Source organism: Entelurus aequoreus, linkage group LG09 (assembly GCF_033978785.1).
Source record: "Entelurus aequoreus isolate RoL-2023_Sb linkage group LG09, RoL_Eaeq_v1.1, whole genome shotgun sequence".
In the NCBI taxonomy this organism is placed as follows: Eukaryota; Metazoa; Chordata; class Actinopteri; order Syngnathiformes; family Syngnathidae; genus Entelurus; species Entelurus aequoreus.
Genome location: NC_084739.1, coordinates 57,210,335 through 57,225,674, shown reverse-complemented (window position 1 = coordinate 57,225,674; position 15,340 = coordinate 57,210,335). Strand labels below are relative to the sequence as shown.

At 40.4% G+C, this 15,340-nt stretch overlaps 1 protein-coding gene across 1 annotated transcript in view; it reads left to right on the top strand.

Annotated features, from left to right (window-relative positions):
* Positions 1-487: 487 nt before the first annotated feature.
* The window catches only part of edaradd (EDAR-associated death domain), a gene marked incomplete at its 5' end in the record, with an annotated part of 43,999 nt that continues 29,146 nt past the window's right edge, over positions 488-15,340 (top strand). The window contains 2 exons of the mRNA XM_062057763.1: positions 488-528; positions 10,285-10,334. Coding sequence (XP_061913747.1) covers positions 488-528; positions 10,285-10,334 — 91 coding nt within the window. The remainder of the gene's footprint in view (positions 529-10,284; positions 10,335-15,340) is intronic.

Here is a 15,340-nt window from a genome sequence, read left to right as displayed (position 1 = left end):
AAATAGCTCTGTTTTCATCTCATTATTCCACAGTATTCCGGACATTTGTGTTGGTGAATCTGTTGCAATTTGTTCATTGCATTATGGAGAAAGAAGCTGAGCAAGCAAAGAAGAAAGTTGTCGGTGCAAAGTGTCTATTTTGCGAGGGAAGTCAGCAACAACACGTACACAGCCGGCGCTTCTTTGTTTACATTCCCGAAAGATGCAGTCAAGATGGAAGAACTCGGACAACAGAGACTCTTACCAGGAGGACTTTGATTTGGATACACAGTTGCGATAACGTGAGTACACAGCTGCGCTTCCAAACATTTGATCGCTTGCTATAACTAGCTCGAGCTAGTAGCTAGGAGCTAGGAGCTAGCATTAGGATTAATTTGTGGCATATTAAATATAAGCCTGGTTGTGTTGTGGCTAATAGAGTATATATATGTCTTGTGTTTATTTATTGTTGTAGTCAACCCAGCTGAATATCAGGTCCCACCCGCGCGCTTCCAAACATTTGATTGCTTGCCCGTACGTGCGTGTCATGTACGTAACTTTGATTAAATATATAAGCTTTATGAACCTTGGGTTAGGTGAACGGTTGTTTGGGCTGAGTGAGTGTGTGTGTTATGCAGGTGTTTGAATTGTATTGGCGGGTTATATATACGGGATCCCGTCCATATTACCCGCTCGAGCTATAACTAGCTCGAGCTAGTAGCTAGTAGCTAGGAGCTAGCATAACAAACACCTAGGTGTTTTTATGCGGGATTAATTTGTGGCATATTAAATATAAGCCTGGTTGTGTTGTGGCTAATAGAGTATATATATGTCTTGTGTTTATTTACTGTTGTAGTCATTCCCAGCTGAATATCAGGTCCCACCCGCGCGCTTCCAAACATTTGATTGCTTGCCAGTACGTGCGTGTCATGTACGTAACTTTTATTAAATATATAAGCTTTATGAACCTTGGGTTAGGTGAACGGTTGTTTGGGCTGAGTGAGTGTGTGTGTTGTGCAGGTGTTTGAATTGTATTGGCGGGTTATATATACAGGATCCCGTCCATATTACCCGCTCGAGCTATAACTAGCTCGAGCTAGTAGCTAGGAGCTAGCATAACAAGCACCTAGGTGTTTTTATGCGGGATTAATTTGTGGCATATTAAATATAAGCCTGGTTGTGTTGTGGCTAATAGAGTATATATATGTCTTGTGTTTATTTACTGTTGTAGTCATTTCCAGCTGAATATCAGGTCACCCCCGGCTCTCACAGCATCTTCCACTCCCCACTAGTCCTTCACTTGCACTTTCCTCATTTAAAAATATTTCATCCTCGCTCAAATTAATGGGGAAATCGTCGCTTTCTCGGTCCGAATCTCTCTCACTTCATGCGGCCATCATTGTAAACAATAGGGAACTTTGCGTATATGTTCAATTGACTACGTCACGCTACTTCCGGTAGGGGCAAGCCTTTTTTTATCAGATACCAAAAGTTGCGATTTTTATCGTCGTTGTTCTATACTAAATCCTTTCAGCAAAAATATGGCAATATCGCGAAATGATCAAGTATGACACATAGAATAGATCTGCTATCCCCGTTTAAATAAAAACATTTCATTTCAGTAGGCCTTTAAAATAGTTTTGTAAATTTTTTCTGGCCTGAAATAAATTGGCCCTTTGAAACATATCTTTGTCTTTGTGTGTTGTATGTAGACCACATTGCTTTCTGAGTTCAGTGATGCAAATGCATGTCAAGTTGATCAACAGATTGTATTATTCTCCAGTGCAATAACAGTACTGAAATGAAGGCTAAAAGGGCATTAATGGGAGCCTTAAAAAAAGGGGGGGAAAAAGAAGTAACTAAATAGTTACTTTTCACAGTAACGCATTACTTTTTGGTGTAAGTAACTGAGTTAGTAACTGAGCTACTTTTGAAATAAAGTAACTAGTAATTGTAACTAGTTACTGGTTTTCAGTAACTAACCCAACACTGATGATTGGTTTAGTCCAGGGGTGTCAAATGTACGGCTCACGGTTCGGATTAGGCCCACAAACAGGTTTTATCCGGCCCGCGTGATGAGCAAGAGGTACACAGTAAAGGGCGACTGTGGCTCCTCCTCCTTGACCCACATGAAACTTAAATCCTGCCGTTTTATGTCTTCTGCTTTTAACCCATCGTCTTTTGGCACCCTGGTTGCCCCAAAATGTCTCTGTCAACACGAGAAAGGTGAACTTAACCCTTTCAAATAGTTTTTACCTGCGTTTCTTACGGTTTGTTGAGTTAGCTCTGGATTGATATGTGGACATGACAGAGGAGGTATATCATATCTACAAACCCCGTTTCCATATGAGTTGGGAAATTGTGTTAGATGTAAATATAAACGGAATACAATGATTTCCAAATCCCTTTCAACCCATATTCAATTGAATGCACTACAAAGACAAGATATTTGATGTTCAAACTCATAAACTATTTTTTTTTTTTGCAAATAATAATTAACTTTGAATTTAATGGCTGCAACACGTGCCAAAGTAGTTGGGAAAGGGCATGTTCACCACTGTGTTACATGGCCTTTCCTTTTAACAACACTCAGTAAACGTTTGGGAACTGAGGAGACACATTTTTTAAGCTTCTCAGGTGGAATTATTTCCCATTCTTGCTTGATGTACAGCTTAAGTTGTTCAACAGTCCGGGGGTCTCCGTTGTGGTATTTTAGGCTTCATAATGCGCCACACATTTTCAATGGGAGACAGGTACCTGCACTCTTTTACTATGAAGCCACGTTGATGTAACACGTGGCTTGGCATTGTCTTGCTGAAATAAGCAGGGGCGTCCATGGTAACGTTGCTTGGATGGTAACATATGTTGCTCCAAAACCTGTATGTACCTTTCAGCATTAATGGCGCCCTCACAGATGTGTAAGTTACCCATGTCTTGGGCACTAATACACCCCCATACCATCACACATGCTGGCTTTTCAACTTTGCGCCTATAACAATCCGGATGGTTCTTTTCCTCTTTGGTCCGGAGGACTCAACGTCCACAGTTTCCAAAAACAATTAGAAATGTGGACTCGTCAGACCTCAGAACACTTTTCCACTTTGTATCAGTCCATCTTAGATGAGCTCGGGCCCAGCGAAGCCGACAGTGTTTCTGGGTGTTGTTGATAAACGGTTTTCGCCTTGCATAGGAGAGTTTTAACTTGCACTTACAGATGTAGCGACCAACTGTAGTTACTGACAGTGGGTCTCTGAAGTGTTCCTGAGCCCATGTGGTGATATCCTTTACACACTGATGTCGCTTGTTGATGCAGTACAGCCTGAGGGATCAAAGGTCACGGGCTTAGCTGCTTACGTGCAGTGATTTCTCCAGATTCTCTGAACCCTTTGATGATATTACTGACCGTAGATGGTGAAATCCCTAAATTCCTTGCAATAGCTGGTTGAGAAAGGTTTTTCTTAAACTGTTCAACAATTTGCTCACGCATTTGTTGACAAAGAGGTGACCCTCGCCCCATCCTTGTTTGTGAATGACTGAGCATTTCATGGAATCTACTTTTATACCCAATCATGGCACCCACCTGTTCCCAATTTGCCTATTCACCTGTGGGATGTTCCAAATAAGTGTTTGATGAGCATTCCTCAACTTTATCAGTATTTATTGCCACCTTTCCCAACTTCTTTGTCACATGTTGCTGGCATCAAATTCTAAAGTTAATGATTATTTGCCAAACATTTTTTTTTATCAGTTTGAACATCAAATATGTTGTCTTTGTAGCATATTCAACTGAATATGGGTTGAAAAAGATTTGCAAATCATTGTATTCCGTTTATATTTACATCTAACACAGTTTCCCAACTCATATGGAACCGGGGTTTGTAGAAGAGTTTACATGTTGTGTTCTTGTTCAATCCCAGAAAGACTGTGATTTAAAAGTTTAATCCTGGCTTTGTAGATACAGTGAGACGAAGATTAAGCTCATTGTGTTTTTGAAACTGCACCAATTTCCTCAGAATTTTCAACAAATTTGAAGTGTTTTGTCCAGAGGATTATTTGTGATTTGTAGGTTTCAGAATGTGCTTGTTCTATTTTTGGCCAAAGTAAAACAAAAAAAACAACCTGAAGTTGCCTTTATTTTTAAGTTATCATGCCATGATTTTACCATTCCGGCCCACTTGGGAATAGATTTTCCTCCATACAGCCCCTGAGCTAAAATTAGTTTGACACCCCTGGTTTATTCTCATCGAGTGGACAATTTTCCTGTATTTTTATGCTTAGAATTGCATAATTTGCTCAAAAAACTATGGGTGCCAGAAAAATGAATTCACATCTGAATTGTGATTATTATCTGTCACAATTCCGAATCGATTTGTATTTTTCAAGAACATTTTAACAAATATATATTTTTAGGCCATCTCTGCGCTTGCTCGCTGTATACATCATACGACAGCAGCCAAGAGGAACTTTTTGTAACCTGTGACCTGTTTTGAAAAGGTTTTGTTTCAATTTATATACCAAATAATATATTGCAAGAATCGGTTTGAATCGAGAATCGTCGCCCAAAGAATCGAAATCAAATGGAATTGATCTCAAGTTGTTGTAATATTCACATCCCTATCAAAAATATATTAAATATGCTTTTACTGTACAAAAATAAAAATACAAACACATCTGTGATATTTTCAAAGCAGGCTGTGGCGCAGGACACCTGTATTATATTTCTAATATTTTCATTAGGGTTGTCAATCAAATAAAGCATTCATTTGAGGTTAATTCCATTGTCCATAATTAACTCGTTGCTAATCGCAGATGGGGGGAAAAAATTATAATTTTCAAATGTTTAATTACTATCAACATGAGTCTGAACAATTTGTTTGCTTTATGCAAATGTTTGTTTAACAAACATTTTGCTTTTTTAAACGTCTTCACACAAAATGGACATAAACACTTTTTTTTTTTACTGTACTGACAATAAAAAAAAAGACCTGTTTTCAGACAGATTTTGTATCCCTGACAGAATTTGTATCCCTGCTGCTGAAGCGCTTGCATTCTGAAAGGTGGAGCTACACTTCTGTGTTTAGATACCAGTTTAGCGCGTAAATAACACAAAATGTGTATGGTTACAGCATTCTTTGATTGCCAAGGATGTTTGGTAATGTGATCTGTGATATTTCTACCTAAATAAATGCTTCTGATTTTCCGTACACTACATGTTGTGCAAGTTAATAGTATTTGTATCCCTGCGTGACAATGTCTTAACCTTCGTAATAAAGTGTAGAACTGTAAGACAATCAGCCTGCTAAATACCCTGTAATTGAGGACGATCATCTGAACATGTTTATATATATATATATATATATATATATATATATATATATATATATATATATATATATATATATATATATATATATATATATATATATATATATATATATATATGTATGTATATATATATATATATATATATATATATATATATATGTATATATATATATATATATATATATATGTATATATATGTATATATATATATATGTATATATACATATATATATATATATGTATATATATATATATATGTATATATATATATATATGTATATATATATATATGTATATATATATATATATATATATGTATATATATATATATATATATATATATATATATATATATATATATATATATATATATATATATATATATATATATACATATATATATATATATATATATATATATATATATATATATATATATATATATATATATATATATATATATATATACATACCGTAATTTCCGGACCATAAGCCGCACCTGACTATAAGCCGCACCAGCTAAATTTTGGGGAAAATACAGATTGCTCCACATATAAGCCGCACCTGACTATAAGCCGCAGGGTTTTGATGTGTAATTACCGTAGTATATAAAGCGTCCCATTTATTAACTATAAATCTTTCAATCATTCAATCAAACTTTCACATCTTTGACATGGCGAACAGCATTCGTGCAGAGTACAAATAATACAACGGTGCAAAGTAATACAAAGTGCTCGCATGTACGTTATCAAAATAACCAGCCTACCCGGTATATGAAAAGTCAGTCTTTAATCATTGTGTCATCGTCTTCCTCCTGCGTACTAAAACCACCGAAATCCTCTTCGTCGGTGTCGGAGAAGAACAGGCCGTAAATAAGCCGCACCGTTGTATAAGCCGCAGGGACCAGAACGAGGGGAAAAAGTAGCGGCTTATAGTCCGGAAATTACGGTACATACATCCTCAGTTGATTAATTAGTTTTTATTTATGAGCAAATGTCACAGATTGCATTACCAAACATTGTTGACAATCAGAGACTAATCGTAACAATCCACCTTTTGTGTTATTAACGCGCGAAACTGTTATCTAAACAAAGAAGTGAAGCAGTCACTGTCATATAAGTTTACTGCAAGCAGCCGCTGACAGAATCGCTTTGGATCGGTTCCAAAGAATATGTCTTAATTGTGAGCTAAATGGTAGAAACATCATCATAGTGAGCGTGAAGTCATCATTTGGTCAGAGGTTCAGATCCGGCACATGCCGATATGTCCCTTTAAATATGCTTGTTTTCCATCTTCCTGCTACTCAAAGCACAGAAGCGTGATTTAAAAGGAAGTAGGATGAAGGACAGACTACTTTAATTAACATTTTAGGTTCAGATTTAACATTTAGGTTTAGATGTAACATTCAATGCTCACATTTAGGTTTATATTCAGATTCAACATTTAGATATAATGTCTAGAGTCAACATTTAATTTAAAATGTAATGTGATGAAAATGAGCTAAACCTGAAAAAAGTGAGTTAAATCTGTCAAAAGTGAGTTAAATCTCAGAAATATATCTGCTAGACAAATGTAACTGTACTTTTACATTGGGCACCCCATAGTACGAGGCCTGGCAACTTGGTTCAAAGCGGGTGGACGACAAAGTGGCTAGGACAAGTGGTCAAGGACAATGGCATTGTACACCTAAACCCAAATATTTTTGAAAGATTATTGCATATTGTTCTTATATGTGGCAACTTGAGACACAAATATGTTAATTGACAGGTTTAAAACACTAATCATTTGAGCAGTTTCAAACATTTAAATTAGAGATGTCCGATAATTGCTTTTTTTCCGATATTGTCCAACTCTTAATTACAGATTCCGATATCAACCGATACAGTCATGGAATTAACACATTATTATGCCTAATTTTGTTGTTATGCCCCGCTGGATGCATTAAACAATGTAACAAGGTTTTCCAAAATAAATCAACTCAAGTTATGGAAAAAAATGCCAACATGGCGCTGCCATATTTATTATTGAAGTCACAAAGTGCATTATTTTTTTTAACATGCCTCAAAACAGCAGCTTGTAATTCGGGACATGCTCTCCCTGAGAGAGCATGAGGAGGTTGAGGTGGGCGGGGTTGAGGTGGGGGGGTAGGGGGTAGCGGGGGGTGTATATTGTAGCGTCCCGGAAGAGTTAGTGCTGCAAGGGGTTCTGGGTATTTGTTCTGTTGTGTTTATGTTGTGTTACGGTGCGGATGTTCTCCCGAAATGTGTTTGTCATTCTTGTTTGGTGTGGGTTCACAGTGTGGCGCATGTTTGTAACAGTGTTAAAGTTGTTTATACGGTCACCCTCAGTGTGACCTGTATGGTCGTTGACCAAGTATGCATGGCATTCACTTGTGTGTGTGAAAAGCCGTAGCTATTATGTGATTGGGCCGGCACGGAAAGGCAGTGCCTTTAAGGTTTATTGGCGCTCTGTACTTCTCCCTACGTCCGTGTACACAGCGGCGTTTTAAAAAGTCATTGATTTTACTTTTTGAAACCGATACTGATAATTTCCGATATTACATTTTAAAGCATTTATCGGCCGATAATATCGGCAGTCCAATATTATCGGACATCTCTAATTTAAATGAATAAAATCTGAAAAATTGCAGATTTTGGGCTAAAAAATCGCACTTTGGTTTTTTCTCAAAATCGTACATACGTAATAAGCGTCCTTAATTGAACAATACTGCAGTCTAAGCTGCACATGATATAAACAAATATCAAATAATTATAGTTGCATATTATTTACACATACAACGTCTCCAAGCCAGAAGTGTATTAGAAAGTATCCAGTACCAAACTTTGTTTATATAGTTATGTACAAAAGAGGGTTTTCAAGCTGTGGCTTGTCCTTGGTACTAGCAATGACTCCTGCTAGCCAAAGACTTTACTGTATTCATTTAGCAAATAGAGAATAGAAATCCAACAACACTTCCTGTGCCTCACTTTTAATGTGTACAGTGTAGAAAATCAGAACCAAATCAAATATTTCTTACTGCAAAATCAGATGGTGAATACGTGTACTTTTAGGACGCTCAGCAAGGCACAGTTAGCAGTTGCAAGGTGAATGAAGCTGCCTTAGTGCTCACATGTGTCACATTGTCAGGCCAGAAGTCTGAACTTGGGCTTGCGTACGATACATTTATGCTCAAACAGTAGACAAGCAGCATTGAATTATAGCCCTAAAGCAATATATTATCACATGATTTGCCCCTTGAACGTTATCCAGAGCGTGTCGTAACACATCCTTGCATTCCTACATCAGAAGAACCCAACACTCGACTAAAGAGGACTCAAATATAATCATTTAGCTGTTGGTCCAATTTTTAAAGTCTCTAGTACCACACAGAGCTTGTCTTTGTGTTGCTGTTGCAGAAGTGCTGCTTTGGTCCGTCCATGAGTGTGTAGATCTTTTGTATGGTCGCTGCTGAAAAAACACATTTCCAATCTGCTCAAGGCCAAAAGGTTTAGTCAAGTGTGTTGTGACAAACCTGTAATTAAGCTTCTGCCTTTCAGACTATAACTCTCACATTTACTGTGGAGGCATCAACAAGACAAACCACATTGATTGCAATAAACTCTTTTTCTAATTGTACGCGCACCGGTTTATGAAAACAATCTGAACCATTCGGACGACTTGACTCAGTTTGGAGCCAGTGTCGTTCAGATTATATTTTTTTATTTGTCTTACTCCTCAGTTTAGGGCAGGGGTGTCCAAACCCCGGCCCGCTACGACGGGACAAGTTCAATATGAACGGGCGGGGTGTTTTCATAGTAAATTGAAATACCCAAGGACCTGACAGGTAACAAATGTGGACAATGTGAGAAACTCGGTCAATGACAATGATGTGCATTTACGGCACAGCTTTTTACCTATATGATGCGATCCAAACAACCTTTCCTAGTCATGGTGCAGAAAAAACATTCAACCTGCACAAACAGTCAACACACTTGGTCACACATAACACAACCTATTCACTGGACTTTGTGGATATTATGTGTCTATCTGTGTGGGCCCTGTGATGAGGTGGCGACTTGTGCAGGGGGTACCACGGTTTCTGCCCGAGTGCAGCTGGGATAGGCTCCAGCCCCGCCGTTATCCTGAGAGGGACAAGCAGTAGAAAATGGCTGGATGGAACACATCTTTGCGTCTTTATTCATTATTTGTATCAACATTTCATCTTTTTCTCATTACACAATGCGCTTTTACTCTATTCTTCCATTGTTGAGGTTTTTAAAATTATTTTGTTTCTACAAAGTGCTATGCGTCAATAAAAAGCCACACATTGAACGCTATCCATCCATCCGTTTTCTACCGCTTGTCCCTTTCGGGGTTGCGGGGGGTGCTGGAGCCTATCTAAGCTGCATTCGGGCGGAAGGCGGGGTACACCCTGGACAAGTCGCCACCTCATCACAGGGCCAACACAGATAGACAGACAACATTCACACTCACATTCACACACTAGGGCCCATTTAGTGTTGCCAATCAACCTATCCCCAGGTGCATGTCTTTGGAGGTGGGAGGAAGCCGGAGTACCTGGAGGGAACCCACGCAGTCACGGGGAGAACATGCAAACTCCACACAGAAAGATCCCGAGCCTGAGATTGAACTCAGGAATACTCAGGACCTTCGTATTGTGAGGCACATGCACTATCCCCTGTTCCACCGTGCTGCCCACATTGGACACTATTGTTTACATATTTAACCAAGAGAGCAAAGTTGCCAAACGACATAAGAGTGTCTCTAACCTGTGTCTTCAAGTTATTCACACTTTTAGAAGTACGGTAAAAGGGTGTACCCCGCCTTCCATCCGAATGCAGCTGAGATAGGCTCCAGCACCCACCGCGACCCCAAAAGGGACAAGCGGTAGAAAATGGATGGATGGATGGATGGTAATAAAGGTTTGGGTGCTTTCAGAGATTTTCTGTGTGTTGACAGTTGGAGTAACGGCATTAACCAGAAGTCTTGGTGGTGGAACGGAACCAGAGGTATAGACGACAGCACTAGCGAGCGAGTAAAAGCATCCTGCAGAGTTGAAAATAAGCCCCCGTGTTGCTGAAAGCTGCTGATTCTGCGTCATTAAAACAAGCAACAAATCAAACATTCGGCATGCTTTGCACGCGGTTGTAAGCATGTTCGCTTGGCTTGTGTAGGCGGATCTTAACTTCAGCGTAGAATACCTAGCCTTTTGTGACCACTTGTATTTGATTACCGAAAAAATGCACAACGCAAGACACACTCTTTCATTTTGAATATAGGAGTTCGGATTTTGTTATGTATCCCACAATGCATTGCCAGTATCCATACTGAAGGGCGGAAGTTACATTACAAAAGTGACCTGACTAAGGGCGGAGTTCATTTAGCCAGTAATTGTAATGTTTAGACTAAAAGGGGAGGTGACGGCTCAGACACCAGGGGGCAGTATATACAAATATTTATTATATATATAGACAATATAGATATATATATAATAATAATAAACAATACAACTAAACTAAGGAAATGGAGTGTGAACTAGAATACAAGAGTGTGTGGTGTAAGACTATGTGTGTAGTTAGCTGAAGTGTGTGTGTTACTAAGTGTTGAACAGAGATGAGGAAGTCCAGGGGTAGAGGGGAGCCAAGCGAGGGAAGTCAAGGATCGAGGGAGGCAGTCAGTGTCCAGAGGGAGATCCGGGGAAACGTGAGACTCACAGCTCACTGTCCAGGCGACGGAGGGTACTGTGGTTCTCGCCCAGGAAAGGGTGGAGAGCCATCTCCGAGTTAGGGAGGAGATTTTGCCCCAAGTGGAGGAGTTCAAGTACCTCGGAGTCTTGTTCACGAGTGAGGGAAGAGTGGATCGTGACATCGACAGGCGGATCGGTGCGGCATCCTCAGTAATGTGGACGCTGTTTTATCGATCCGTTGTGGTGAAGAAGGAGCTGAGCCGGAAAGCAAAGCTCTCAATTTACCGGTCGATCTACGTTCCCATCCTCACCTATGGTCATGAGCTTTGGGTTATGACCGAAAGGACAAGATCACGGGTACAAGCGGCCAAAATTAGTTTCCTCCGCCGGGTGGCGGGGCTCTCCCTTAGAGATAGGGTAAAGGGAAAGTAAAGCCGCTGCTCCTCCACATTGAGAGGAGCCAGATGAGGTGGTTCGGGAATCTGGTCAGTATGCCACCCGAACGCCTCCCTAGTTAAGTTAAGTTAAAGTACCAAGGATTGTCACAAACACACTCGGTGTGGTGAAATTTGTCCTCTGCATTTGACCCATCCCCTTGATCACCCCCTGGGAGGTGAGGGGAGCAGTTTAGGGCATGTCCGACCAGCAGAAGGCCACGGGGAAGACCTAGGACACGTTGGGAAGACTATGTCTCCCGGCTGGCCTGGGACTGACTGGCACTTTTTTACTACGAAGCCACGCTGTTGTAACACATGCAGAATGTGGCTTAGCATTGTCTTGCTGAAATAAGCAGGGGCGTCCATGAAAAAGACGTTGCTTGTATGGCAATATATGATGCTCCAAAACCTGTATGTACCTTTCAGCATTAATGGTCCCTTCACAGATGTGTAAGTTACCCATGCCTTGGGCACTAATACACTCCCATACCATCACAGACGCTGACTTTTGAATGTTGCGCCTATAACAGTCCGGATGGTTCTTTTCCTCTTTGGTCCGGAGGACACGACGTCCACAGTTTCCAAAAACAATTTCAAATGTGGACTCGTCAGACCACAGAACACTTCTCCACTTTGCATCAGTCCATCTTAGATGAGCTAGGGCCCAATGAAGCTGGCGGCATTTCTGTGTGTTGTTGATAAATGGATTTGGCTTTGCCTAGGAGAGGTTTTAACTTGCACTTACAGATGTAGCGATGAACTGTAGTTACTGACAGTGGTTTTCTGAAGTGTTTCTGAGCCCATGTGGTGATATCCTTTACACACTGATGTCGCTTTTTGATGCAGTACCGCCTGAGGGATCGAAGGTCACAGGCATTCAATGTTGGTTTTCGGCTTTGCCACTTACGTGCAGTGATTTCTCCAGATTCTCTGAACCTTTTGATTATATTACAGACCCTAGGTGGTGAAATCCCTAAATTCCTTGCAATAGCTCGTAGAGAAATGTTGTTCTCACGCATGTGTTCACAAAGTGGTGACCCTCGCCCTATCCTTGTTTGTGAATGACTGAGCATTTCATGGAAGCTTCTTTTATACCCAATCATGACACCCACCTGTTCCCAATTAGCCTGTTCACCTGTGGTATGTTCCAAATAAGTGTTTGATGAGCATTCTTCAACTTTCTCAGTCTTTTTTGCCACTTGTGCCAGCTTTTTTAAAACATGTTGCAGGCATCAAATTCCAAATGAGCTAATATTTGCAAAAAATAACAAAGTTTACCAGTTCGAACGTTAATTATGTTGTCTTTGCAGTCTATTCAATTGAATATAGGTTGAAAAGGATTTGCAAGTAATTGTATTCTGTTTTTATTTATGATTTACACAACGTGCCAAGTTCACTGGTTTTGGGTTTTGTACATTAACATTGATATTATACATGTGGGCCCGTGGATAGAAATACCGTTAAATGTAGCTTTGATGTAGCAAGTTACTTTTGCCGTGTAGCGAGTAGTGTAGCTTGCTACAATTCTCCGGGGATAGCTTCCTCTCTAGCTTATCTACATTTAATGAAGAGTAACTTGTAGCTTAGCTTACTACATTTTCCAAGTAGCTTGCCCATCACTGCCCCTAAGTGCGTCGACTATGGTGATATTCACTATTTGGCCGAAACATTATTATTTATATTTTATATTATTCGAATAGATGTTTTCAAAATGTTACAATTGTTTGATTTTTTGGGGGACAACTATAATTTGTGCAAGGGCAGCACGGTGGTACAGGGGTTAGTGCATGTGCCTCACAATACGAAGGTCCTGAGTAGTCCTCAGTTCAATCCCGGGCTCGGGATCTTTCTGTGTGGAGTTTGCATGTTCTCCCTCTGGAGATCTTTCCCAGCTAATAGCACTACCTACAAGGGTGTGTGATTCCACCCAGTCAACATTAGATCTCATTCTCTCTTCAGACCGGCCTAAAATAAAAAATAGTGGGGTCATGATCTGTGGTCTTAGCGACCACTATCTAACCTTCTGCACCCGCAAAATAGCTAAACCCAAAGCCAATGGCCACATAACAGCCCAATGCAGATCCCTTAAAAAATACTATAGTGACAATTTCAACTTAAAATTAGATGAGTGGCACTGGTCCCCTGTGCTCACGAGCAACCTGGTCGATGTTGCTTGGGATCGCTTCAAAACAGCGTTCCTAAAGATACTAAATGACATGGCTCCCGTGAGAACAGTCAGGATCAAAGCCCGCTCTGAACCATGGATGAATCCAGACCTATTAGCTGCCATAAAAAACAGAGACAGAAAATACTCAGAATACCAAAAGTGTAAAACTGAAGTAGATAAACAACCCAATAATAACAACCTCAAATCACTCCTTTCAACTCTCAAAAAACAATGCAATAAATTAAGAAATAAGACAACCAACCTGACGAAATCCTTAAAAAAAAATTACATTAGCGACAAAATAGAGGAAAACACAAATAAGCCACGTGAGCTCTGGAAAATCCTCAACAACCAGCTTCCCGGTTGCAGCCAGAAACTTAAAACCATACTCACCAACATCAGCATCAAGGAGGGTGACTCCCTCATTACAGACAAAATGGAGGTAGCTTTTTCACCAGCATAGCCGCAACTCTTGTGAACAAGCTGTCCCACCACTCTGGTCGCTTTGGTGTACAACACATTAAAGCCTTCTACAGAAAGCTAGGAGTATCCAACAACGATTTCAAATTAGAAATGGTCTCGGCTGATGAGGTGCTTAAAAAATTGAGCGCGCTCCACCCAAACAAGGCCACCGGCCTTGACAATATCCCCTCCAGATTCCTCAGGGACTCTGCCTCCATCATTGCCCCTATCATCTCGCACATAATAAACCTCTCAATTTCACAAGGCCAAGTACCAAAAGATTTTAAGATAGCAAGAGTAACTCCCCTCCTTAAAAAAGGAAGCAAATTGGAACCTGGCAACTACCGACCTGTTTCTATTCTCAGTTCCATTTCAAAAGTATTGGAAAAAATAGTTTATGAACAGGTCGATAGTTACCTTGCCACCAATATACCCATGTACAAATTCCAATCCGGCTTCAGAACTAACCACTCCACTGACACATGCCTTCTCTATCTGACCGACCACATCAAACATGAGGTGGACGCGGGCAAATACTGCGGCATGGTCATGCTGGATCTTCAGAAGGCCTTTGACACCGTTAACCACGCTATACTGTTGGATAAGCTCAGAGCAATCAGATTTGACAAAACCTCATCGAGCTGGATGCAATCTTACTTGGAGGGGAGGGAACAGGTGGTAGAGGTGAACGGCATCGTGTCCCCCCCCTCTCAGTAAGCTGTGGAGTCCCCCAAGGCAGTATATTAGGGCCTTTACTGTTCCTAATATACATAAACGACTTGTCATCAGCATGCGACTGTGAATTGTTCTTGTTTGCGGATGACTCGGCCCTGCTGGTATCAGACAAGGACAAGTCACAGGTGGAGAAAATCCTCAGTGCTAACTCTGTAGAACTTGCACCTGGCTCGCTGACAACAAGCTATCTATATCCATCCATCCATCTTCTTCCGCTTATCCGAAACAAGCTATTTGGGTAAAACGGAATCCATCCTGTTTGGGTCCCACATCAACCTTAAGAAAGTCAATGATTTCACTATAAAAGTGGGTGACATTGTTATCACCAGGAAAGATGAGGTCACCTACCTAGAGGCTAATCTTTCCTGTGATAAAATGGCAACCAAGGTAATCAAAAAGGTCAACCAACCAACGAGATTTCTCTATAGAATCTCCTCTCTGGTCAACAAAAGCACCATGAGGATTCTGGCGGGAACTCTCGTTCAACCCTTTTTCGATTACGCTTGCACCTCCTGGTACCGTAGCACC